Source organism: Nasonia vitripennis, assembly GCF_009193385.2.
Source record: "Nasonia vitripennis strain AsymCx chromosome 1 unlocalized genomic scaffold, Nvit_psr_1.1 chr1_random0005, whole genome shotgun sequence".
NCBI classification, from domain to species: Eukaryota; Metazoa; Arthropoda; class Insecta; order Hymenoptera; family Pteromalidae; genus Nasonia; species Nasonia vitripennis.
The window spans coordinates 1,394,914-1,419,985 of record NW_022279591.1 but is presented as its reverse complement, the minus strand read 5'-3'; the positions used below and the strand labels follow the sequence as shown (position 1 = coordinate 1,419,985).

Here is a 25,072-nt window from a genome sequence, read left to right as displayed (position 1 = left end):
TTTCTATGTTCTGCAACGTTTACTAATTTTTTATAATTTTAATATTCTGTTGGTTTATTATTTTCAATTTTCATTTTATTAAAAGTAATAAATATAGGTTAATATAGTGATTGCAGACTCTAATGCTCGTTGTTTTTTTAAACTGTAGGAATAGGACTATTCCTACAATATAGGGTAATGGTCAATTATTGATAATTTGATTTTATAAGTTACTGTATTGAGGTTATTAGTTTTTATGAAAACGTTGTCAATGCGGGATCCTTTAAACAATCCTACAGGCCGCCTTGTGATACCAACAAAGCCCGGTATATATTCCTTTTCAAATAAATTGCACAGAAAATCTTGACTTACATGATTGCATTCAAGAAGATCAATATTGAAATATCCTATTACTATATGATTTTTATTATTCTTTTTTTTTAATTAAATATTTATTTAAATCTAATATAAACTTACTCTTTGGTATACCATGTGATCTATACATAGCAGAAATTTCAATATTATTACTGTCATTTAACTTAATTCGCGTATTTACAATTTTAAGGGGTCCAGTCTGGGTTAAATCCTACAAAAAAAACTGTTATAATTATTTCTTTTTGTGTAAATTAAAAAAAAATATTCACTATATACACTGCAACGTCCATATCCAGAGGGTGGATATATTCCTGGGGAGCCTAGGCAGCGTCGTACGAGCCTGCGCTACACATCAGGGCCCGGCACTTCAAATTTTAATTTTTGTAGGTACGGGTGTGAGCATCGAGCAGCGGCAGCGAGCCTTTGGCAGTGCAGCCACGCCGACTCCTTCGTTTCACGCTAACACACTTGTGCGTATAACAAATATCACGCACAAGATCATCGCAGTCATTGTCATCGGTTCTTATGTACTATGTATCTCTTTCTAGATTATTCTGAAACATCGATGCAATAGTATTTCTTTACATTCGCATTTATTAAGGGGCGCGAAAGCGCCCCGATGGCAAGTATAAGTTTGATACACTGTGCCGTCGGGAGCGCGCCGCGACCTATTATACTTTGAATTTACGTTTTACGTATGTTATATATATTTTATTCGATCTTCTGTTGATGTTCATGTATCAGCATACAATTTCAAAGATTTTTATAAGATCTTTCTAATTGCCATATTATTTTGTTGAGTCTAATTGCCATAGTATTTTTGCTGTATTTTGTTTGAAGAAAATTGCGCGTTTGTAAAATAATTAAGTTTAAAAATTAATTTTGCGAAAAAAATTAATTTTTTGCCTCTCCGATTCCCTTTTTTTCTTTTAGCCAGTCATAGCTATAGATATACATACGATACTTTCATTATTACAAAGGCTACTTGATAGATATTACAAATATAAAAGAATTTGAATTATGTGTCCTGTTAACTCTTTTGTTGTATTATAGACCTAAAGAAGCTTGATTGCTATACACCCAACGGTAATAATTTTGAATGAAAAAATAGCCGCGTTATGTCTTATCAGGTAAGGTTAATGTATCAGCTAATGCGAGTAAACACTCTGCGCGGAGCGCGAGTGCTCGAGTTTTTTTCTCATCTCACGGTTTGTAGCCGTTTCTGTATCGCTGCAAGAGTCGAATATGCATATATTATACAGTTACATGAAATTTTTGAAGCCCACGCTTAGTAGCCGACACTGGCAGAAAACCGCCCGTAGTTCCAAAATATTCTTATTCCAGGAAGATAATCATTTAGTACAAACCCAGCTGAACTGATCGAGCAGCAGACACTCAATATTCTAGTCAAAATTCAGCAGATATAAATAGAAAAGTCTTACTTATATACTCATACAGACGCCAGCTTCCTTTCTGTGTTCTATTAATTGTCCCTTGGATTTTTCAACTCGATATGGTTCTATTTATAGCGCTTATTGCAATTAACTTGATTTTCCTCCTAGCAAATACTTTCTCTGTTTGTTACTAACAATAATAACGACGAATTCATGTTTTTTTTAAATTATCTCAAAAACTAAAATATCTTTAAAATAAATTATCTTTAAAATAAAACCTTTCTTAAAGGTAAAAGGCAAGTATAAACTGGTTTTTATTTACTATTAATTTTTTATTTGATGATGATATAATTCGTTCAAATAATTATTTATATAAGTGACAAACTATAGTAAAAAAATATATGAAATCAATAGTTAAATGGCAATTACGTATTTGGAATAAATAAATCTGCTTTGTTATTAATGATGTTGTGTTTTACTAAATTTGAAAGATGTTATATATTTATTTGACAATGTTATTAATTTTTATCAAATCAAACAATTCCCATTAGGAACTATCAACCAACGGGTTTATCAAGTATGTTCATAGTAGTATAGAATTCCGCCAGTAAATTAACAATGACGTTAGGAAAACAATGAAATAAATCGTATTAAAAAATAATTTGATAAATTTATTCCCAATACGTAATTGCCATTTAACTATTGATTTCATATATTTTTTTACCATAGTTTGTCACTTATATAAATAATTATTAGAACGAATTATATCATCATCAAATAAAAAATGAATAGTAAATAAAAACCAGTTTATACTTGCCTACCTTTTACCTTAAAGAAAGGTTTTATTTTAAAGATTTCACGAATTTTCAAGGGTAATCAATAATTATAATAAAAACTATCCTCTTGATGGATATATTACATTATACCTCACTAACTTGAAATAGAATCATCAAACTGTTGTTAAAATAGTGAGTATTAGTTTTAGTTCAGAAGCAACCGCCAAATAAGATTTGTAAAATAAATAGATGTACACGGTAGAATCTATCTCCACAGCAATACCTAACCAGTATCCACACATATCTCATAAACTACGGAGTGATAAGTGACCCCCGAAACCCTTGAGTAACGAGTTTTGACTAATTATTCTACAAATTCCCATGAAACTCTTGGAGATGACGTTGATACTGTCCATCCTGGGCACCAGTTACCTCGGAGGCTGTTGCCGTCGCGATATTCGTGTTCAGCGACTCCCAAAACCCCTGAGTAGCAAAGCTGGACTAATTCTAATAAATATTATGCACCAAATGCGTTGTTTTATTATATATACATTTTATTTATAATTCGATTTGATTTTTCGCGCAACGGAAGCTTCGAGGATAAGAACGGAAGTTGGGAGAAGAAAAAAAAAATGAAAAGAAAAACACAACACAAAATTTGGGTCAGCTATAGAATGATAACGGATCGTTTATTTTTTACGAAACTTTTTTTAAATAAACGTTCTTTAATTATCTTTGAAAGTAACATTGATTCGTCTGATAAAACAACGTATTTCAATAAGATATAAATGTTTGAATATTTTGTATAGATTAGAAAACTCCATTTCAGTCTAGTACTTATATTTGCCATCGGGGGCGCTACTGCGCTTCTTGATCATCTGCCGTATTCTCACGTAGAAGCAGTTTTTGCAAAAATGTAACTCCTAGCATCATGTCCCTAAAATTTTTCAACTGGATATTGTTGTAATCGAGCAACTAATTACAAATGATTTGATTTTATAGCTGTCAAATACATTTTTTTGTTCAATATTAAAAATAATAATAGTCAAAATGTGATTTTTCAACAATAACTCAAAAACGACTGCTCTTATTGCGAATAAAGTTATTAAAAGTTATTGAAGACTAAATGCATAAAGTATTATCTAAAGCATTTTAGTGCAGGTGTAGTAGATTTGTTGGAGTTTATCGATTTTATTTACTTATAAGAGAACTTTATTTATAAGAAACAGTCACAATAATCTCAATGCAGTACACTAGTAGAAATAATAATATATATCAGTTGCAAAATAATAACGCGGTATTCTTGATGGTTGATGTGGTGCGCTGGGTGGCTGTCGTCAGACTGACCGCTTCTTTCTTCGTCCGGACTCGGCTGTTCCTTTGGGTCCGGGCCATAAAACCCAGGTCAGTATTCCGGGGCTTGTGGGGAGTCTGGAACTATGTGCGTAGGCGTCTCTATCTGTGTACGTGTGCGTATCTCTGAACTCTAACAATTTTTCAAAAATCAAACCTAAACTTTTAACCATGCTATGCTGTAATTTGAATTGAATTTTTCTTTAAAAATTTCTTTATAAGTTTATTTGAAACTCATTAAAAGGTAATGAAATCAGTTCAAAAAAACACCCTTTACAAGGTAAAATATTGGCAATTATAAGTTTTGTACCCATCCTCACCATTTTGTATCTTAGTATTATAATTATGATTTCTCCTCTAAAAATTTTTGCAATCCTTGTCTAATGAAATTGTCTAATGTTTATAGCTTACAAAAGTTTTTCTGTATTTTTATCAATATACGCTATTAAATGTAGTGAAATCAGTTTTAAAAATGTCAAGTGTTAAAAATCAACACACTGACAAAAATCATTACTTACTCCAAGAAGAATTAATCTCGCTATAACTTCAAAATGAAAATCTGCTTTGTGTTTCATGATTCTCTCACATCTAATCTGAATGTTCTAAAACTCATTCAAATCATCTTGTGCAAAAAATGAGCAAAATCATAAATATAAAAAAAAAACAAGTAAATTTCTCCTAAGTATTATAAAAGAATCATTTAAACACAAAGCGGATTTTCATCTTTTATAAATAATAAGATGGTTGTACTTTTCAAAATTATTCTTTTAATGCTTACTTGCCGTCCCGTTGTCTCATAGTCTATCGATAAAACACTGGCATTATTACTTTTAAGGTGTGAATCTGTTAGATAATATTAATTAAAATTACAATATTTTTTTCTTATAATCTAAGAAGCTTTAGAACATTCAGATTAGATGTGAGAGAATCATGAAACACAAAACAGATTTTCACCTTGAAGTTATAGCGAGATTTATTATTCTTGGAGTAAGTAATGATTTTTGTCAGTGTGAGGAGTAGGGGCTGCGCGGCTACAGCGCCACCCTACTGAAAAAAATCAGATGACAATCAACTGATGATCATGCCAAAACGTCAGCTGATTATCAAGTGATTTCGGCTCAGTATTTTTAATAAAGCTGATAGTTATAAATATGTGAGATAAAATGTTGATGATAATCAGGTGATAATCAAGTGATAATCATTCATAATTTGTAACCTTTAATATATTTATTATAAGTTGTTCAAAATAAGTAAAATTTATAAATTTCAAATAATGAGGGCCAGTACTGGTGTTAGCATCAGGATGATAACACGAAAACTCTAGCTGTGAGCTCCAAAATTTTTATTTTATAACAATTAAAAAAAAATTTGTTTAAATTAAATTATTGAAAAACAAAAATATTGGAGCTTACAGCCAGAGTTTTCGTGTTATCATCCTGATTATTTGAAATTTATAAATTACTTATTTTAAACAACTTATAATAAATATAATAAGGTTACAAATTTTGAATGATTATCACTTGATTATCACCTGATTATCATCAACATTTTATCTCACATAAACGCATATTAAAATACTGAGCCGAAATCACCTGATAATCAGCTGACGTTTTGGCATGAGTATCAGCTGATTATCAGTTGATTGTCATCCGATTTTTTTCAGTAGGGCACCGAATACCGAGAGTCGGTAACCGGTAACTCTGCCTTACCGACGGGTAAATCTGTCATACCGACGTCCGACGCCCGACGCGGGCAGCCAGCATTTGAATTCGATTCATGTATAGAGTTTAAAAATTTATTCTTATCTGTTTTACCGACGTGCCACCTACGGGCAGCGTGCATTCGAATTTCTTGCTGATTTTCGACGCCAGCTTGCATTCGATGTTGGTAAGATATATTTTGAAACATCTGATGACGCGGTACGGATGTGATGATGCATGGCAATCCCCCTTCCCGTGCTAAATATAGCTCTTCACCACATTATACAGTGTGCCGAGCCCTCCGCATTGTATCTATACTCTCTTCTCTCCGCAGTCCGATGCGGGCTATAACGCGCGCTGAGTATGGATATAGATATTCTCTCACTATACCATACAGCGCACGCTGTATACGCATACAGTGTTGTCGAGCTCTCCGCGTATTTCTATACTCTCTTCAACCCGCAGTCCGGTGTGGGCGGTAACGCGCGCTGAGTATAGATATAGATATACTCTCACTACCATATAGCGCAATCTGTATACACATACAGTGTCGAGCTCTCCGCGTATAACTATACTCTCTTCTTCCCGCAGTCCGGCGCGGGCTATACTATGCGCTGAGTGTAGATATAGATATTCTCTCACTATACCATACAGCGCACGCATAGTGCCGAGTTCTCTGGACGCCGAGTATAGCTATACCTATACTCTCTTCTACTCTCGGTCAGGCGCGCGCTATATTTGCCCTAAAAATTCAAATGTATGGTCTGCGAAGAGTATGGAGGGGAGCCGCCACTCAAACCAACATTATATTGCAAACATTTTATGCTATTCTTATAACAATTATAACACTCGGTTAATACTTTCCTGCCGTGTTATAACCAGGGCCAGAAGGGCCCTGTTTATTGTAAATTAACGTCGGGCATGCAGAAGGCACGGCTCGGCCGACTCAGATCATGCACGTGTTTTTACACGAGCCCGCGGAGGCGGCGTAGGTCGGGTCGTAGGAAATAACACACGAGAAGTTTAGATAAGGAAATGTATATTCAATTGTAACTATACACGGAGGTGCAAACGCCGCACACTTCGACGAACGATAAAGAGAGACGAGAGATATTACTCTGTCGACGTGAGAGAGTGAGAATGCAGGTACTTACAACTCGGTAGTGGCAGTAGTACTTGACGCAACGGACGTGGTCCAGTCTCGGACGTGGAGATGTACAGTTCGGACGGGCGTCGCAGCAACTCGTCGGTAACGGACGAACGAATATCGTTCGCTCTCGAGATGCTCGCAGGACTCACAACAAATCCGCGTATATAGTAGCGCGAGCTACTAGTGTGGATAGCGCAGCGAGATTAACTCTAGTCGCGGTTCTCGCTTTATCGAATAAGTATAAGGGAACCTATTTATACGATATAAAAACTTTACATCATTATGGTTGTAGTTGTATATTTCACTGTTCAAAATATCAATAATATCATTACATTTTTACACAAATGGTTGTTCCCACATCGCCAACTCATAAGAATTAGGAAGAAATAAAGGAAAGGAATAATAAATAAATGTATGCAAAATATAAGATTATTTTTCGTTTATTAAAAATTATAACCTATTACAAACATTATTCTTAACAATATGTATTATATTATCTCAGAATCTTTTGTAACCTTGTTGTTCTGGGATGGAATTCGTGTTGCTAGAATATTTGCTGAAATAATTTTTCCATTCTTTGCTTTTATCAGCAGGCTTAAAGTAAGGCTCGCCTCGATATGTATTACATTGTTTGCCATCTTGTACTTTTCTAACGTTCTTATCTTCAAGAAGAGGTGTATATGAAACTTTATTTCGACTCATTTTGGAGAAAGGCGTAACCATACTAATTTAATAATAATTTTTAATTAAATAATTGTTTTAACATCTCCACTTATAGGTTTATACTTGACAATGCGATCATGTATAATTAAACAATATGCTGTTGTATCAGCAGGTATATTTTCTTTCGTTTGAAACTCGAGACATACATCCACAGCTGCTCGTTTCAATGATTCATTCTGCTTGGAACAGTCAATAACTATAAGCGGTGCATATGTGATGATTTCTTCCTTGCTTAAAAGAAGATTCGTATTTTCATGATAATAAGCACTTTGAAATTGTGCATACATATCATACAACATTGCAAATAGATTATTATCAATATCAAGATTAAGATTATGGTATGGATAATCCTATGAGTTTAAAAAAAGTTTTACATTGCTAATCTTACAATGATCAAAATGACTCCAATTTTTCCTATTATGTCATTTTCTAGCAGTTTGAAAGGCTAGGATAATAAAGCGTGGTTTTTCCAACAGGTTTAATGTTTTGACGGTCCATACATACTGAGTACGTGGAAGTACTGGATATTTATACAATTCCCAGGACCGAAAACTCATAGCACTGGGTATATCTTTTTAAATGTAGTTATAAAGTTGTATTTTTCTTTTGTCTGACAAAACTACATAAGGCATAAACCACTCTATACGAGAAATTGTTAATTTAAAATCATCATATGTAGCTCTATTTTTAGCCATTATTGACTCCTGTATAATAGCATTCATATCACTCCTTGATCTTGTGACAATAAGTTCATGTTTAGCATTCACAATAATTTTTCGATAGTCTTCAGCAAAACCGAAAATCATTGATAGAGGTATAGTGATGTCAAAATTTCCATTGTTATCAGTTATTACCCCCTCTTCTGAAACATTAAGTCCATCCAGAATTCTCATTATATTTACTCTGACTTGGTGTGAAGAAAACATAACCTTTTATTGTACTAGTAAGACCTACATTTTTACATCGATCAATTTCAATCGCATTCATTTCATATCGCATTTCCTCAAACAGATGACGTATAGCATTGTTCACAAACTTGGCATGTTGCAGCGCAGTACCATCTGGTTTTGGTAATTTAGCACAAATATGTAGTAAACTTTTGGAAGGTAGCAAACATAAATCTTAATGTTGAATAGAAATACGAATTTCATCACTATTATTGAACGATGCTGATGTATATGGTTGATGCATGAATCTCATAATGAGCAACTCACCAAAAATGACTGGTGATTGTATATCAAGGACTCCCTCCATTTTTTCAGGTATACAGCAGAAAACAAAGACACAATTTATTTGTTGCTCCTTTTTACTTTTCTGAAACCGTTTCCTCTCTTTACTTTGAGACCTAGACTTCGTAGAAACTGAATGTTCTTACGTGTTAACTGTTTGACGACTCGTTGTCGACTGACTTTCTGACGACATACTGGATTATTAATATAATTTTTTTCTGTAATCTCTGATTATTGAATTTGCATGTTCTCAAACATGTTAGAGCCTCGTGATCCGTACGAACTTTTATTTCCGTGACCACACGAGGAGAAGCATTTCTTTCTCTATCGTGAAATATGAACATTCGCTTCCCTTGAGTGTTCACGAAGCAGACTACTTCTTCTTCTCCCTCATAATTTAATTGAGAGAACCGCGGCTAGCGTGAAGTTTGACACGTCTGTTGTCAATATATAAGGCTTTTTTGGATTTGCATATTTAAGGATATATTAATTAATACATTAATAAAGCTTTGTAATTGTTTGAGATTTTTTGGTCGTTTGAAGTTGCTAATTGTGCGGATTTTTCTGGATCCAGTCTTATTTCTTTCGCGGAGATATAATGCCCGAGAAATTCTATTTATTTACAGAAAGATTTTAATTTTTTGAAATTTAACCGTAAATTATGTTTGATTGATCTTTCGTATAATTTATCTAGATGCTCGATGTGCTTTTCGAAAGTTCGCGATTTGATCATAAGATCGTCAACAAATGGCACCAAGAAATCGTTAAAGTCCCACGTGGCTTCCGCAAGCACTCGAATTAACGCAGATCCGCTTGTTTTTAGTCCGAACGGTACGACGTTGAATTCATATACGTGACTGTCGACTTTGAACGCGGTGTATTTACGCGAGTTTTCTGCTAGCTTGATTTGCCAGTAACTAGCCGTGAGATCTGTTATACTAGTTATTAGTCTATCAGTGCATCTTTGGAATATTTCGTCGATACCCGGTGGTCCTTCATAATTGTTCTGGAGAACCATGTTGAGTTTTTGTGCATTGAGGCACGGCCTTACCGATCCGTCGCGTTTTCTTACGATCTGTATCGGATTTATATAGACGCTATTGGAGCGTCTTATCAGATTGAGTTTTAATATTCTATCGAATTCGTCTAGCGCGTCTTTGTCTGTCGGCTATGGGTATAGGGTGTGGGTGGCAAAACCAAGGTGTATTGTCTGTTCTTATTAATTTATGTTAGTTTGTTGTGAAGAGACCAGGTTTTTTCTCAAATACTTCTTTTCTTTTAATAATTAAATTTTTTAATATTGATTTTTGTGCCTCATTGAGGTTTTCACAAGTATTAATTTTTTCGTCTATCTCCTCAATTGTGAGCTCGTACAGGTTTTCATAATTATTTTCATAATCTTTGTAAAGATTATAAAAATCTGTTTGATACCCTTTTTCGGTGTATTTACCGGTGTTTTGGATTGTAAGTGACGTGAATTCGTTACGCGCAATCTTTTTGTCTACGTACAATATTACTCCGTCGATGTTTCTTATTGAAAAGAGAATTTGTTCGTGAACCGTGTCAATCAACATTTTTAATTATTTAATAGTATCGAATCCTATGATGCAGGATTCGATTAGTGTTGAAATTACTACAAAAATAATTTTTTCAGACAATTTTTCGAACTTAGTGTTTAGCCGTAATTAAATTTTTAATCCCTGCGATTTACTACCCATCGCGCCTTTAATGACTTTACCACATACCGGTAGTGTTGGACAAGATTTGAAAGATTCATAGTTTTGATGATAGAATTCCTCTGATATAGCCGTTACCTCGCTTACCGTATCAATGAGTGAATCGACTTCGATATTTTCGATGGATATCTTAATTTCTGGTCAATGTGATATCTCTACTTCGTTACCGTCTGGATTAATATCGTGTAGCTTATTACGCGGGTTCTCCATAATGGACGCGATTTGTGTAGCTGCGTCTGCCTTCCTTTAAGGTGGAAGCGCATCTGCTTTTGACGCAGCTACTGCTAGTTTCCCGAAGCTGATTTTGTCATATCTTGGAAACAATCCAAGACATCAATATCATACGGATCTTTTTTAGAAGATTTGTTATTTCCTTGTTGTTTGCCTTTGTTTTGCGATCCCGACGCCTTATCAAATGTGTCGTCCGCGGTTTGAGTGGCGTTTATATTATGATCCGTCCACGATTTTTTCTGCCCGGGGTTATTACCTGGTGGATTGTTAAATTGAGAATTTTTGTCTTGTCATTACCCGTGGGAGGGTTAGTGGGCTTTTGATTTTGATTGTTTTGTTTCTTTTGTGTGTTCGAATTATTTTGAGCGTCGGCTCGGTTACGGTTCATATCGTCGTTGTCATAATCGGCGAGTATTTCTAAGAATTTATTTACCGATTCTATTTTGTGACCCGTTACCGTCCGCCGCATATCTCGGTTGAAATGCTCCTCGATCTTTTACACGAGTTCGTGTTCTTCTAGATTTGATTTTAGCTCATGGGCTAGACCGAACATATATGTCGCGTAGCTGACCCGATTTCGCTGCCCAGGGCTGTACTGACCGAATTCAATTTTTCTGCCATTGATTCTTTGGATTTAATTATTCCAGTAGCTTTCCCTGAAGCGCGTTGAAAACGTTTTAATCTATTTCTGCTTTGAGCAGATACCACCAGTTGTGTGCGTCGCCTTTTAATGCTTGAGAAATAACATACTTTAATTTGTGGTCTTCCGGTTTTACTATGGTGATGTACCTTTCTAATTCTGACAAGAATTTCATTGGCCGTTCGCTCGACGAACCTTTGAATTTTGGTGTTGCTACTTTTACCCGTCTGGTGACATCTGTCGTTGCGTCCGAAGAGCCACTGTTTCGTTTTATCAAATTTTCGAGTTGCGTAAATTCTTTTGCTTAAGCCTCGATTATTTATTTCATCGGTGTTCATGATTCAGTTTGAGCGGCTTTAGTTTTGATTAATTTTCGTATTTCTTCAAAGTCTGATTGCAGTTTAGTATGCTGGTTGGAGAGGGTATCATAATCAGTTTCGATTGTTTCTAATCTTTTTTTCATTCGATCATGGCTTTGTTGTAAATTATCTAAGTCTAGCTTATAATTTTCTCCTTCCTTTTTAATTTTTTCAATCACAGTTTATTATCTTTACTTATACCTTTATTGTGTTTAAAAAAGTGGTTTTTACTAGTGACTCTCTGAGTACATCAATTTCATCGTTAGATTCTATAGTATCTAGATGTTCCTCGAGTGTGCTTTGTTTCTTATCTAATATGGCAAGCTCATAGACTACAGCTTTTTTCCATTCAAACTCTTTCTCCTCTGTGTCTGGGTTATAATCATTTTGTAATTTCTGGATTTCTTCCAGTATAGCTAATAAACGCCTGTTACGGGTTGCCCCGGTGGCTTCAGCCATTTTAAAAAATAAATAGTAAGACCTCATGCTAAACTAAAGAAAGGTTTATAGGCTATTTAGTAATATGTATTAAGAAAAAATTTTGTCATAAATTTTATATATTTGACTCAGTTATCTGTTTTGATTGTTGAGATTGCCATATAGATATGGAGTGTCAGATGATATGCGAGATATATTATTGCCGGATACACGGTGTTTCGCGAAGTGTTAGTTTGGTCATCTCGTCTGTGATTTTCAAGAGTTCGAGTTCGAACGAGTCTAATCTTTCATTGACTTTCTGGAATTTTTTAGCCGTGTGTCCTAATAGTTTCTCGATTATTTTAACTGTCTCGGTTTCTCGTTCAAGTAAGTCGCTAAGCTCTTTTTCCAGACGGATGATACGATTGTCGAGTTTTAACACGTTCTCGTGTAAGTGTTTACTTTGCGTTCTAATTTTATGAGATATTCATGATGCCGATCATAGCTAGTTCATAAATGGCTTAACATAAGTTGTCGAGTCGCTTGTGTATCTGCAGCTTCGCGAGCGGTAATTGTATCAGGGGAATCATTGAAGGCTTGTTACTCAAAAGTATTTAGAGATCAAATTAATAGTGGAGGCGTTCCACTAATATCCCTGTACACTGTATCTTTCTAATTTTAAACTCGAGTCCCTGTCCGAGCGCCAATGAAACGGTCCGGTTTATGTTAGCCGCGCACCGCGTGTAAGTTCTGTGCCCGAGTAGTTGTTAGAGAAGATATTAGCACACCCGACGAATGTAGTTAATGACCAAGGATCATCCGACACTACGGGTGATGATCAATGGTCTGCGCAATTAAGAGATGCTTCGAGAGGACCCACTATATCACGTCCACATCTATGTATTACCGGCTTAGTCAAGGCAGGGATCCGCAGTCCTGACCATGAAAGAGAAAGACGAAGGGGTGGGAGGTGGATAAAATCAGGTTGAAAAGACTTTAATTAGAGAAAAGAATCATTCATATATTTGTGTATAATGTACAGCAGATGGCAAACTGATATTCTATTTGGAGAGAGGGATAATTCCCCGGATAACCTTTCGAGAGCGTTATGCTTGTTGCATACTAAGTATCCGGACGATTGGTCGGTAAATGAGATCCGCAGTTCATAGTATCGGCCTGGTTGCTGCATCAGAGGGCGAATGACTCCGACAGCGCAGCGGAGCTCCTTTAATACCCAGGGTTATCCCTCTCTCCGATGCTTTATACTCGCACGTCATCTACCTGCGCTCATGTCGATTAATACATAGTCGACGCTAGCGCTGTATGGTCGGTAACTTGCCAATATCGGCAAGTTATCCGTTGCTCCTCTCTTACCTGCCAGGTGGGCCAGCCGTTTTAGGAAGTATCCAGATTTTTATCTTGTAGAGACAGTCTCGAAGAAACGTAGTATGAGTTAAATGGCTAGGATTTGATAGTTCGCATAATCGTTGGATTGATAAGAATAGCATTTTATTATTATTGGAAGTAATGAGAGCTCAATCATCGCTTCTACCTGTGAGGTGCAACCACAGTTAACTATCTCTTCATGTACTTCCTTTATTTATTCAAACAATTATTCACATTAGTTAACATAATATCGACGGTCAATAAGAACAAGCAGCTAGTCCAGAAAAAGTTTTGGAAAGCAGCTAGTCAAGACAATCTTTTTCAAAACCAGATTTATTTTTTGAGGAGCAAAAACTAAATACCTTGGAGCTAACTTGAAAAGGAATCATCTCGGCGCATGAGTTAATAACCACCCACCAAAGACGGCTTAAATGAATCCAATTTTGCAGGAATTGATAGTTTTCTAGTGTGGGAGGCTGCTCACACGTGCCGTAAGGAATGGGGCTCTTTCTACATGCTGTTCTTAATCTGCAATTTTATTGTTTTTTCTTACGGTGCACGATATGGAAATTTTGCAGGGTGCTATAGTTATAACCAATTAGTCTTCATCCCTTATTTTAGGGGTAAAAATTAGAAAACAAAGCTTAAAAAAATTTTTTTAAAACGCCGAAAAAATATTCACAGGTGGTTTTCGAGTCCTTTTCAACTCGACAACCGTGCTGCAATCATCTCCCGTTTGAATTTATTTGTCCTCGCAACCATATTTTAACCCTTAAATCTCACTCTCCTTGCAGTAGGCTCATCAGCTTCCTCGATAAGTTGATATCCATCGATCATGTGATAACCCCATGGTAGAGTATTCGTCAGACTAAGTGAGGATCAAGTATTGCTTATCGTCATGTGGACTTAAGGTGACCTTATACTCCTTTTCAGTCCTGATGATTATTGACTAGAGGGATGTTTGTTAGAACGCTAGGTGTTCGCGCTCTAATCTTTGTAGGAAGGACTCTTGGAGAAGATGTAATAACTGAGCAGGCGTCAATTTAGTAAAATATAGTCTCTGAAGGATTTATTGGTAATACTCTTGAAATACTCTTGAAATCTCTCTTGAAATCTCTCTTGAAATCTCTCCCGAGTCTTGAGCGACTAGCTCGTTCGAGAGCCGAATTCGTTCTAACTGTTGCGTCGAAGCTCGAGAGCGTCTCTCGCTTCGCCACCCATAGGCGGTTGGCCGGTGGCGCCTCGGCGCTGCCGGTGTTCGAGTGGGGAAACTGCTTCACTCAAATTCAGCCCTCGGCACCAGGAGCTGCTTCCTCCGATGACCTCGGTGGTGGGTGCCCTGAGCCCCCACATGTTGAACTGATTATCTGCTGGATAATCAGAAGTGTCGAACTCATGAAGATCAGCCTTCATCATAGCATACATATCTACATCGCTGACTTCATAGATGAGGCTGTCAGTGTTCGTATAGAGGAGCATGCCCTTATACCCAACACGCTTCTGCATGTATATATATATATATATATATATATATATATATATATATATGACTTTAAGGGTATTTTATTGAAAAGGTGGGACAATTTCACAAAAAAAGTATATCTATGTCTATAGTGAAAAATGCTTTTCTGAGGAGCTATGAATTAATTAATTTGTGCTGAAAACCCAAAAATTGCCAAAATTGATATCATTGGCTCCCTATCATTTTGGTAAAAAGTAATTTAAAAATCTGAAAAAATTCAGGTGCATTGGAAACTGTTTCTGGATATATATATATATATATATATATATATATAATTTTTGCCTTTGCTGCATAAATATAAAAACCTCGCAAAAGGAGTATGATAGATAGCCTACTCAAAATATTTATTATTTTATCTAGTTTTTATTCAATGATATGTTATCTTTACGGAATAATAAAAATCTAATTAGGAGGAAGCTAAGTGCCAAGAATTTCGCAGCGGTTTTTGTTTTCTATAGCTATTAATCTAGATTTATTATAAAGTTCTACATTTTTTTCTTACTACTAATGTACAATTTCCAATATACTTTGTCTAATGTCTTCGACGCAATAAACATTTTTTAACTCTACTTGTAAGAATAACTGCAATCATTTTTAAAATGTACTTTGAAATTGTTATTAAATGATTGTTTCATAACCAATTTATCTGACTAGAATTTTCATTACTATCATCAAAGTCTGTTACCTGATTTACCTCTGCGTTGCACACCCGTGTTATTTATGACTTAGATGAGTATTTCCACTTATATTGTTATATTAATTTAATAAGTCTTTATTAAAAAAAAAATTATATTCGAGATATTTGAAAGACTCTTTTAAAAACAGATAATAGTTTGAGCAATAGAACTTAAATGTTATTTTTGCTAGAAATAGCAAAATTCTCTATAAGCTGCATAAAAAACTAATGCATTGTTATAATTTTATCTTTCTTATAGTTAACCCAAGTAGGAACAGATTTCTATTATCAATGGGATGGACACATACGAACTTCGCTTAGCCGAACCTTAAAAGAAACGGGTGAAAAGTTCATGGAAGCAGTAAAAATACGTGCTGCCGAAGATTTTTTAAAGCCAAGTTATTTTCAAAAGCCTCATAATCTTAGAAAAATACTTTCTGAATTAGATTATCTTGGAATTCCAATGCCAGAGTATTATATTAAAAATCAATACTGGATTTCTATAACAAATAATACATTAACTTTTTCAAAAATGTACATTGGTCTACTTGAAGATTGCCTTAATGTTGCGACGCATGAATTAATTAATACAATCGAAGAAGTACTTTTTTTGGTGCTGCGTGTCCAAGTACATCACTTACAAACATTATTGCATACATCCGAACTTGATCGAGAGGTAAGAAGTATTTATTTCTTTATTCAAACGAAACTTTTTTATTTATATGAAGTAAGCATACTGTACTTTAGCTTATGTGTTATAAAGCACCTACCGAAATTTTATATTTAAAATTTTATACGCATTTTTTAGCCTATTTAATCTTAAGATTTATTTCTGCCAGAGAACTATATTTCACAGTTTTTTAATAATTATTTGAATTTAATAATATTATATGGTTAAAATATCTTTCCCTATTTATTCGATTATCATGACCTTTAGGTTATACCATATACCTCTGAGCTCTCCTACCTGTTGCGAAATTCCGCATTACACGCATTCGATTATCATGACCTTTAGGTTATACCATATACCTCTGAGCTCTCCTACCTGTTGCGAAATTCCGCATTACACGCATTTGTGCTAGAATAAAATCAAACTCACAATACAAGATCAACTTTATTTTTAAAGTTTTAAGTATTTCTAACGGAACGTGTATGTCGTCAATTACGTTAGTTCAATGAAAACCTCTTATTGCTAACCTAACTTTATATGCATCATCAAATTTTTTTATAGACTGATTTTATGTTTTTTGCTTTCTTCCTAACGAAGCCTTGTAATAGTAATTTTTGGAGTTTGTCTAAAAATATGTAGGAGATATGTTTCAAGGAATTTTAAGTCAAAAAATAGTGTTTTTAGAAAATGTCCGTATGGATGTGTGTGTATGTGTGTGTGCATTCGTTCGTATCGCCTCTAGCTCAGCTTCTACATAGTGAATTTCAATCCACCAAGTCTCATTTTCTTTATTTTTACTAGTACATAAACAAACGCATGTTGGTATCAATAGTCATGAAATGTACTAGGTTATAAGTGTCAAATTTAAATGTAAAACCACTTATTAGCCATTATATCATGTTTGTTTTCTACATAACTTCTATTAGAATGTCTGGCCCATTTTGAAACTTCACAGCTACTTTTGGAGTATAGAAAGGTATCTTTTTACTGTATTGAGGTTGTCTGAGTCCGACTCAAACATTCAGATTTTTATATTTTAAGGTTTAAAATGCAAATAAGGTAGCCTTAACATACATATAGGGCTTTAAAAGTATTTTTATTGAAAAATTTAGGAAATTTCACAAAAAAATGTATCTGGATAGTTTTAGTTGTAAATGCATCCCTTATAAGCTACAAATTATTAGAACTAGGCAAAAAATGCAAAAATTGCTTGAAACCTTGATTTCCATCTAAGTGGCGTAAAATATTAATCACAAATTGTGAAAGAGCGCTTTAAACGTCAACAATTTGATCTAGAGGACGAGGCAGTGAAGTACAATTAAACGATCGAGTGAACTTATCTGTAAGTGAAACCTCGGTCACAATTGTATGAGTTGCCTCGTCCGAATAGATTAAAGCCCTCCCTTGAACATTAAAAAAACTGTAAATTTCCCAGCCCTGTTTTGTTTTACAATTTGTATGCTTTGAAATTAATGAAGAAATAGCATGGTAACGAGTGAGACAAAGGAATTTAAATATACATATATATATTACTTTAAAATTTTGTGGCTAGAACGCATGAAGTAGGCGATACTACAATTTGATTTATTCGGACGAGGCAGCTCGTACAATTGTGATCAAGGTTTCACTTACAGGTAAGTTCACTCGATCGTTTGATTCGTCACGATAACGCGCGCCGATTGCCAAAGAGAAACAAACAGAAAAAGGAACTCTGCACGTTGGAGTTAAAATTCCTCCTTCTCGTTTTTCTCCAGATATGCTCCATGAAATAACAAAATTATAGTAGCCTATAGTTATAATAACATTTGATAATCATGCTGTTTTAAAGAAAAGTTCAACATTTAGTTTCCGAGTTATAATCGTAAAGATCGTTCGCGGAACGCATCTAAAATCACTAGTGATCATAAAATCGCCATGAAAAAACACACATGCGTAATTGAAAATCTTGTTGTCAATGAATTAGTAAAACAAAAACTAGGTATAGATTAAAATCCATTAAATTGAAGCTGAGACCCAAGCGATGCAGTTTTTAGTTATATAGAGTATACAGGGTAAGAAAACAAAATTTTGAAGCTTAATATCTTAGAAACTAACTGGTTTCATAAACAGCCCAAAGAAAGGGATCAAGGTCACAATGCTAACTAAATCCAAAATTTAAACTGGATTTTTGCTTTTTTACTCCAGTTATCGCGTCACGTAGAAAAACGCCTTTTTTAGTTTTTGATGTTTTTCTCAGGATCTATCCGATGAATTTATGTGGAATATGGTCGTTTTAACTTTCAATAATCATGTTTGTTTTAAAAGATTCAACATTTAGTTTTTAAGTTAAAACAATTTTTAAAAATTGCGCTTTTTGGTATATAATAAAAGAACGACGAACGATAATATCAATTTTCCGCGGTAAAAAGATAGGTAATTTTATTCTCTTTTAAGAAAATACTAAGCAATTTACTTTTATTAACTTTTTTAATAACTTTATTAGAAAAAACTAAAATATCAAAACTAAAAAATCACTATAAAAAACGCGTACACAAAATGTAAAAACAGACTTTTTCCACAATGTTCTAGTGAAAACAAAGAAATTGAGACTTGGTGTGTTAAAATCCACTGAGTAGAAGCTGAGATACAGGCGTCTACATACGCACACATACATCCGTACGGACTTTTTCCAAAAACACCATTTATCGACTAAAAATGCATCAAAACACACTTCCCACATGCTTTTACACAAACTAAATATTGAGTAACACAATATTTTTCTAGGAACTTTATACAATGCCATTGCAATAATTATATACCTTCAGATTATAAATTATAAAATGTACTTGTTTGCCGGTTATTATATTGTTGTGATCAAGCCCAAACGTTGCGTGATTCGAACGCCAAGAATCGTGCATAGCGACCCCTACCAACGTAAACAACGGTGTCGCGAATGTTGTTGCTTATGTTCAGTCTGATCATGACAGCTGATGAGCTGAGACGTGTACGATTAAAATAAAGAGTCTGTGTTCCTTGTCCGTAAATACATGTTCTTATTTACGTTACCCGTACTCGGAAATAACAATATTTTGTTGATGACTCCGTGCAATTTTGGCTTTTACAATGACTATAAAAAGATCTCAAGGGTGTCTTGCGGTTAATTTATTTGAAATATAAATAAGTTAATTTTACTATAATTGTTGTTAAAAAATACAGTAATTTTTTGTAATTAATACTGTAACGGGGCGTGTTTTTGGGGGTAAAAATAAATAAATAAATGGGTCATTCCAGCCTAGTTTTAAATATCACTGCGCAGGGAGGCCTGCCACTGTTACGTTAAATTCGAGTAAAAAATAGTCTTGCGACATATATATTCAAATAGCGGAATTGTCTCGAACAGAAGTAAACACGAAAATCAATGGTTTTTTGGTGATTTTCAAAATGTCCGTTTTCAGAAGATTTAGGCTCACCGCTTATCAAAATATTCATTCTGAATAGGTCTTCAATTCTACACCACGATTGTTAAAATCCATAGATTAGCACATTTCTACATGCGCCAGTCTTAATCTTACCAGGCCTTGAAGTTAGCTAACTACTTCCACGGCTATTTATACATATTCGTAAAAATGCGCAGATTGAATTTGTGAATATCAGAAATATGTATAAATATATATATTTAACTTATATTGCCTTCCAAAGTTTAGTCGGCTTTGACACTATGATTTTCTGCGTCAAATAATATATTAGAAAAATATTACAGATAAACTTATAGGAATATTATCGTACAAAATGTTTATGATTTACTGATCATACTATATCGAAAGATTCGAGCAAACTGATCAATGAAACAACTTTCACGCATATACAGGGTGAGTCATTTTAATCTTTAATTTCAATTATCTCGTTGGCAAAGCATGCCAGCGAAAAAAGTTTTAGGATTTTTCCCTGGCTATCTGATGATGACCTTGACAATGTCATTGAGCATGACCTTCAAGGTCATTTGAAGGTCAAGTCGATTTTTTCAAATAGAAACCCCTACTTTTGGCACCAGAAATGGAAAGAGTGGGAAATTTTACGTTCGAACATGTGATTTTGGAAACAAATCATCTTTTGTGCGCAAATTACCTTTGACATCAGCCGAACCCAGGATGCACCATCGAGGAGGTTGTCAAAAGGATTTAGCATCCCATTTTTTGTTTTATTTTTTTTGTATTTTTTTTATTTGTTTTTTCCCTTTTAGCCCCTACTTTTAGCCCCATAAATGAAAAGAGAGTGACATGCGTTCAAAAATGAAAAAATTTTCAATATTTTCTAAAATTTTCGTAATTTTTTCAGTTTTCAAAAATTTTCAAAGTCATTCCATTATTTTGTATTAGTGTTAATTTTCAAAATTCTTGATGTAGTTAAGTCATTCCATTATTTTGTATTAGTGTCAATTTTTGAGAGTGAACTACTCTTACCAGTTATGTAGATAGCAAATTAGTGTAGAAAAGCTTAATCGTGTTTTTTACTTCTTGTAAATCGATAATTATTATTTTACCTGAATTACTAGAAAATGTAGACCTAGCCACAAGGCTAAGAATGTGGATCCAATTAGATGGAGCACCACCACATTATGCACGCATTGTTCGTGATTATTTAAACACCCGCTACAATGTCAGGTGGATTGGGCGAGGTGGCCCAGTTGCCTGGCCCCCTCGTTCACCTGATTTAACCCCTCCCGATTTTTACTTATGGGGATATCTTAAGAATGTTGTTTATGCTCAACGGCCAACAACGCGAGATAATATGATCGAACGCATTCATACAGCTTGTGCAGCAATCCCTCGAGATGTTCTACTTAGAACCATAAGACAATTCAGAGTTCGACTTGATCTTTGCATCTAACAAAACGGCGGTAATTTCGAACAATTAATCAATGGTTAACTCCAGTTAACATACCATAAAAATACCAAAAAAATAACAAAAAGGGAAAAAAAAACAAATAAAAAAAATACAAAAAAAAATAAAACAAAAAATGGGATGCTAAATCCTTTTGACAACCTCCTCGATGGTGCATCCTGGGTTCGGCTGATGTCAAAGGTAATTTGCGCACAAAAGATGATTTGTTTCCAAAATCACATGTTCGAACGTAAAATTTCCCACTCTTTCCATTTCTGGTGCCAAAAGTAGGGGTTTCTATTTGAAAAAATCGACTTAACCTTCAAATGACCTTGAAGGTCATGCTCAATGACATTGTCAAGGTCATCATCAGATAGCCAGGGAAAAATCCTAAAACTTTTACCCGAAACTTTTTTCGCTGGCATGCTTTGCCAACGAGATAATTGAGATTAAAGATTAAAATGACTCACCCTGTATATATATTTTTTTATTTATACATTTTATATACTATAGATTATCGATAAATGCGTTCGTTTATTAATCGTAATTCACAATGTATGGTTTAGTTTATGTAATTTCGTTTTAATTGACATACATACATACTATTATATTACATTTGTAACTCATTACACATTATGTTATTAACATGCACAGAAAAATAATCAAACTCGCGCAATCTTTTAATTTTTTGTGTATATCATTAAAATATCGTTTTCTTTAAATTTTCCTTGAAGCTATTTACATGTATACCTAACATCAACCGAGCAACGTTAGGAGTGGGGTAACCCTGCTAGTTTAGATATTAAAGCGATACATAATGTTGAAGGAAGCTACGCGCTAAAGAATTGGCAGCGGTTTTTTATTATCTCTTCAAACTTAGGCTAATTAGTATCAGTTGTTATTTTAGTAAATATATCTAGTTGGGTGCCTATTTTTGCATTGTTGAAACGGTCCACGAATGGTGAGTATATAACCGCGTAAGATTCGTGACTCGGAGTTAGTAAGGAGGTGAGAAACACACTGAAAGAACGATAATGGACCCGCGACCAACCAGCATCTGCCAGTTGAGTGGACGCAAGCCTTTTCTATCCTCTGGAGTGGAAGATTCACTAGTGTGGCTGCTCACCGGAGCAGTAACGCGCTCGGAGTTCGCGCCTCTAATAAAAAATGACTAAATTTATTTAAACTATAAAAAATGAAATCAAGCTAAAATCGATTAGACTGAAAATAATAAAGGGATAAAAACTTATACAATTAAAAGGCAAACTAAAATAAAAACTCGTAAGTATTTAATTAGAAAATGCAAAAATTATATTTTAACAAAAACTACAAGACGAAGCTCTCAGCTCCGTGTCGCGATTCAGACTGACCCCGCAGAGCACACAGGGCGACGCTCGCCCCCGCAAAGTTCCCAAAACTCGAGTTCCTCATCCCGGGTCTCGTCCGCCGGTTTGAATCGCCAGATGCCGATGCATCTAAATCTCGAAATTTTCTCTCCGCCAAAAGCTATAAAAAAATCGGACTCGACTCCGCGCCCGGCGCTGAGTAAACACGGTGACGCGCGCGCTTTCGCCGCTCGGAACCTGAACCCGCGCCATGCGCAGCGCTGGGCCGTAAACGCGGCGCCGTGAACAAAGACCCTCTCTTCCCGAACGCGCACGTGCTCTGCAGTCGTAGCCGTCTTCACATTTCGTCCCTGCTCAGTTCCCGCATTCACTCAGGCTTTCGCCCGCGACGCAGGAAAAACCTCTTGAGAGAAAAACAGTCTTACTACTAATCTATAACCATATAGCCCACCCTAAGAACAGGAACTACTATCCTGATCCAGTGGAGTACTTGATGGGGGAGAGAAGTGGATAAATATATTTATCAAATAGACTTTGATAATTTGATTTATTCAATTTGAAACGGTGATTCAGCATGGAGAGAGAGAGAGAGAGAGAGAGAGATTTTATTTTAGATTTTATTTATTTATTTTGATGTACAATGTGTTGTACAAAATTTTATAAAAATAAATACGTAGTGAAGTAATAAATTATGATGTTGAGTGAGGCGAGACTGAGATGACTGTGGAGATAATAAGCTATGTGTTTTCAAGGGTGAAAAAGTAGTGTCTGGCTTGTTTCTTGAAGTGTGTAATGGATCTATTGTCGCGGAGCTGTGAAGGTAGTGTATTCCATAGGTATGAGGCGCTTATGTGGAATGAGTTCCTCAGCGTCTCCGTAGCGAAGGTTGGGATGTCCAAAGATGTCACCTCACCCCTGACAGGACGAAGTGCGACGTGGAAATCAAAATAGGCAGTGATGTATAATGGTACCGCTGTATTGAAAAGTTTTCTTAGAAAGCAAGCCATGAAGTACTTCCTACGTCCGGCGGTGGTAAGCCACTGCAACTCGCGTCTGTCAGGGGTGATGTGCTTGTCCCTTCTTACACCATAGATGTTACGGATTCCCGTGTTCACTAATGTCTGAAGTTTAGTGTCCAGTTCTTGCGTTAGGTCAAAGTATACTAGCGAGCAATAATCTATTATTGGAAAAAGAAGCGCTTGCACGAGATGTTTGCGCAGATTATGAGTGGTGCTCTTTCTGAAGAAGTATAGTCTATACATTAGAGAGTGAGCACGCTTACACAATTGTGTAACATACTCTTTCGAGGTTAATTTAGAATCAAACACCACCCCTAGACTGCGCACAGATGATTTGTAGCTGACCCGGGCTCCCCCTACATTCATAGAGGTATTAGCTACAGATGGTAAAGCATTTATGTAGTAGGGGGAACCCAGGACAATCGCTTTGGTTTTGAGAACATTTATCTTAAGATGATTTAGCGCAGCCTAACCCGCTATCCTATCGGCATTAGCCTCTCAGCACAGATTCCCTTGAATTGTCTGTAAGAGTATGTTTTACGTGGCGTGGAATCCGTAGAGTGGCCGTGATAAGGTCATGTCCGTTTATGAAAGGAGTGTCTGTCTTCAAGTGTGAGAGCAGGCGATCCTGCTCATCAATTAAGCAGAGGTCAAGCCAGGTGTCGGACTCCTATTTATGATGCGTAGCACCGTAGTGGACCGACTGAAGGGAGTACTCCTCAATGAGGGCCTTGATGAACTTGGCATCTTCAGATGAGGAGAGTTGGTCGGCGTTGAAATCGCCTATGATTAGCTTAGTCGAATAATTATGCATGAGTGTAGTTAGTTTTTGTATGAAATCACTGCCTTGGATTGAAGGGGCATGGGGTGGACGATAAACGACGCCGACAAAGATGGGCATGACTCCCTTTGCGGAGATTTCACAGAAGAGATACTCCGGCTTTCGTGGCTTGCCCGACCAGGTGTCGTCAGATGATGATATAACGCTAGCTGTGAGTGAGTGATGAATGTAGAGGGACATACCTCCACAGTTCCTGTTTCTGTCACGTCTGTACAGAGAGTAGTTGTCGAGTAAAGGGATATATTTTATCTTATCGTCTAGGCAGATCTCGGTTACAGCTATCACGTGAAAAAGGGGACGAGTGGACAAGGAAAGCCTCACCATCTCAATGTGACCCGTGAAAGAGTTAGCATTGAAATGGCAGGCATCTTAGACCATCGGACAGAGTTATCTTGGTAGTAGATGCAAATGTTGTGGACGATGTCGATGAAGATGATGGTGGTCTAGGTGGAATGAGGCGGACACTTTTTAGTTGGTGTTGATGTTGATTTGCAGCCTCCAGGCTGAGCATGTTTGGTGTTAATTTGTATGAGAATCTAAAAAACTCTTGAGGTCTTCCTCAGATGTTATCATCACGGCACGGGCTTCATTTTTGGCCCTGATATAGATTCGGCCATCCCTCACAAACGTGGAACAGCCGATCCCGGCTGCAGCTCTTGTAGCCACGCCAAGACGATGTACATCAGGGGG

General features: G+C 35.7%; 1 protein-coding gene across 4 annotated transcripts in view; it reads left to right on the top strand.

Moving 5' to 3' along the window:
- The window catches only part of LOC100116911 (exocyst complex component 8), a 342,632-nt gene that overhangs the window by 280,625 nt on the left and 36,935 nt on the right, over positions 1-25,072 (top strand). For all 4 annotated transcript variants that reach the window (XM_031921075.2, XM_031921081.2, XM_032601342.1 and 1 more), the window contains exon 8: positions 15,906-16,322. In XM_031921075.2, the coding sequence (XP_031776935.1) occupies positions 15,906-16,322 (417 nt within the window). The remainder of the gene's footprint in view (positions 1-15,905; positions 16,323-25,072) is intronic.